The 2,666-nt window shown below is 38.7% G+C and overlaps 1 protein-coding gene across 5 annotated transcripts in view; it reads right to left on the bottom strand.

The window, feature by feature from the left end:
* The window catches only part of LOC106881565 (uncharacterized), a 17,668-nt gene extending 15,232 nt beyond the window's left edge, over nt 1-2,436 (bottom strand). Inside the window, exon 1 of one of the 5 annotated variants that reach the window (XM_014932017.2) lies at nt 2,415-2,436. Coding sequence is in view for 3 of the 5 variants with exons in the window: in XM_014932015.2 (XP_014787501.1) it covers nt 1,316-1,497 (182 nt within the window). In the remaining 2 variants the exon portion in view is untranslated. Of the gene's footprint in view, nt 1-1,315; nt 1,986-2,414 lie in introns of those variants that run through there. The other 4 variants (XM_014932015.2, XM_014932014.2, XM_014932013.2 and 1 more) reach the window with 4 other exon arrangements.
* Between the last annotated feature and the right edge of the window lie 230 nt (nt 2,437-2,666).

Below are 2,666 nucleotides of genomic sequence, written 5' to 3'. Positions count from 1 at the left end.
TATATATATATATATATATATATATATATATATATACCCATTATGCAAAACCAGGTCATTGCTGTCAGTGTTGATCTGTAAATAAAAAAGTAACGCTTCTCTGTGTGTGTGTGTGTGCGTGTGAGTATGTGTGTGCGTAGGCACTTTTTTCCTTCCTATTATCAACCTGCTGTGATAAAACAAAAGCACTTACACACAGATAAAAGCAGACAACATGTAACAACATGTAACAAACCTATTCTTTCTCTTTTTTTTTTCTCTCTCTTCTCTTTCATTTTTAATATAAAAACATCCAACCCGGACAGATATTCAGTCAAAATATTTTCCTCACACATATACAGAGTAAAAAAATTAATGGATTTCCGTCTGTTTCGACGATGAGTATTCCAGCTGTTCGATCGACTGAACTTCCCACCTATTAAATTATTTAGTAAGTGGCTGAATATTCCACATATACTTGGATCCTTAACGTATATCGCAAACACATGCAACATGACATAGTGTGACAAGCTTGGACCTTTGCATTACGTATAGAGTTTCTTTGATCAGCTTCCGTAATGTCACCTCCATACAGTTTTACTCACATAGCTTTGATTCGACCCCGTATGAAAAAAAAAGTGTTTTAAATGCTACGCAATAGAATGGATACGATTTGGGGGTCCAGTGATTGCGAAAATTATCTTCATAAACATACATATACTCATGCAGATATATTTTTGAAAAACCATATACCGGTAACCGGAGAGGGTTCGAATCTTTCGATCCCTCTCCGTTCGGGCTACGTATGTGACACCCAAGACACATACATACATACATACATACATACATACATACATACATAGACAGACAGATACACACACGCATACACACAGATAGATAGATAGATAGATAGATAGATAGATAGATAGATAGATAGATAGATAGATAGGTAAGGTAAGTATATATATATATATATATATATATATATATACTCAAATACAGATAATAATGACAATTATACCGCACAAGCATACATACATACCTCGTATACATACATATATATGTATGGTTGACCATCTTATTCAATTATATACATATAAATCAATGGTTGAACAAGAACACAACAAGGAGAAAACAGAGCAAGCATAAATCCAACGAAAAACATACAGAAAACTAGACGATAACATAAGAAGGAAACTGGACAAGATACATGGACCATTCACAACCGATTTATTCTTCAGTCCATATCCAGAATGTCCCATCAGTTTCGCGCTTTATACACACACTTCGTGTGTGTGTAGTGTAGTGCGTTCACACAAACAGTTTGTCCACTTACCGTTGAGAAAAATCACTTTGGCTCCATGTTGAATCAGATGAGAAACCACAACTGTTGCTATTGTTAGATTTCGTTAAACGACGGGTAAAGCCTACCCAGCTCTTCTGTCGTTCGAACCCGACTTCTTCTAGACGATTGTGGGGCAACATTTTGTGTGCTAACCACCCACCTCTTGTTACCATGGGGCTACTGCTCTCACCCCACCCAGGTAAAATACTGAGTGCTAACCGAACACTCACTGTGCTGTACGATTTTCACTCACCTGTCTTGTCAAATCTTTTGCGACTTTCGTTGCCGTTGCTGTGGATGGTGATGATGATGGGTCGATCATGACGATGGTGGTGACGACAACAACGACGATGAATGACGAAGATGCTAATATAATGATGATGGTGGTGGTGGGCATGATGACAATGACGACGACGACGGCGATGATGATATTGTTGTGTAGCCTCCAAGGTAGGTCTTATCGAGCAAATCCTTATGGCGTGCAGGTAAGTCGGCCGAAAGACGATCCAACACCAACGGACCAATTTTCTTAGTTATTTTATCATGCAGATGGTGGTGGTGGTGATGGTGATGATGATGATGATGATGATGACATATGCAATGTTTATTGTTGCTCTTCTTGTTGGACAACATAATTAAATGTGTGTTTGTGAATGTGTATGTGTGTGCGTCTATGTGTGTATGTGTGCACTTGTGTGTGTGCGCCTGTGTGTATATGTTTATGTGCTGTGCGTGCGTCTGTGTGTGTGTGTGTTTGCGTCTGTGTGTGTGTGTGTGTTTGCGTCTGTGTGTGTGTGTGTGTTTGCATCTGTGTGTTTGTGCAGGCGTCTGTGAGTGCGTGCATGTGAGTGTGTGTGTGTTTGTGCGTGCGTCTGTCTTTGTGTGCATGTGTGTGTGCGCGTGTCCCCTATATGTGAAAATAGAGTCAACCGCTGATGCTCTTACGAACTTACAATAACAATAACAATAATTACAACAAACCAACACAACACATATAAATACACAGGAACAGAAACGACAACAATAATTTAATGCAACGACGGTTAGAGATAATGAAACAATAAAACAATTAAAACAATAATGAAATAACCATCTTTGATGACGCTGTTGGCTTCGATCAAAAGTGTTCCAACCGTGATCATCCTGTCTTTTTGTATATCTAGGGTTCTGTATAGGCATTGTATGCTTCCTTATTTTAAAAACTTTTTTGGTAAGGATATGATTTATTTGGTTGTTCTTGGCGGTAGTGGCGATTCCGATAATGTTTTTAGCGATTATGAAGAAAAAAGGTTACCAAGACGCGATATTGGAAGTTTTGATGACAACGACGGCGATGAGCGGG

This window comes from Octopus bimaculoides, chromosome 13, assembly GCF_001194135.2.
Source record: "Octopus bimaculoides isolate UCB-OBI-ISO-001 chromosome 13, ASM119413v2, whole genome shotgun sequence".
Lineage (NCBI taxonomy): Eukaryota > Metazoa > Mollusca > Cephalopoda > Octopoda > Octopodidae > Octopus > Octopus bimaculoides.
The sequence above is the reverse complement of the archived record's forward strand: the minus strand, read 5'-3'. Positions and strand labels throughout refer to the sequence as shown.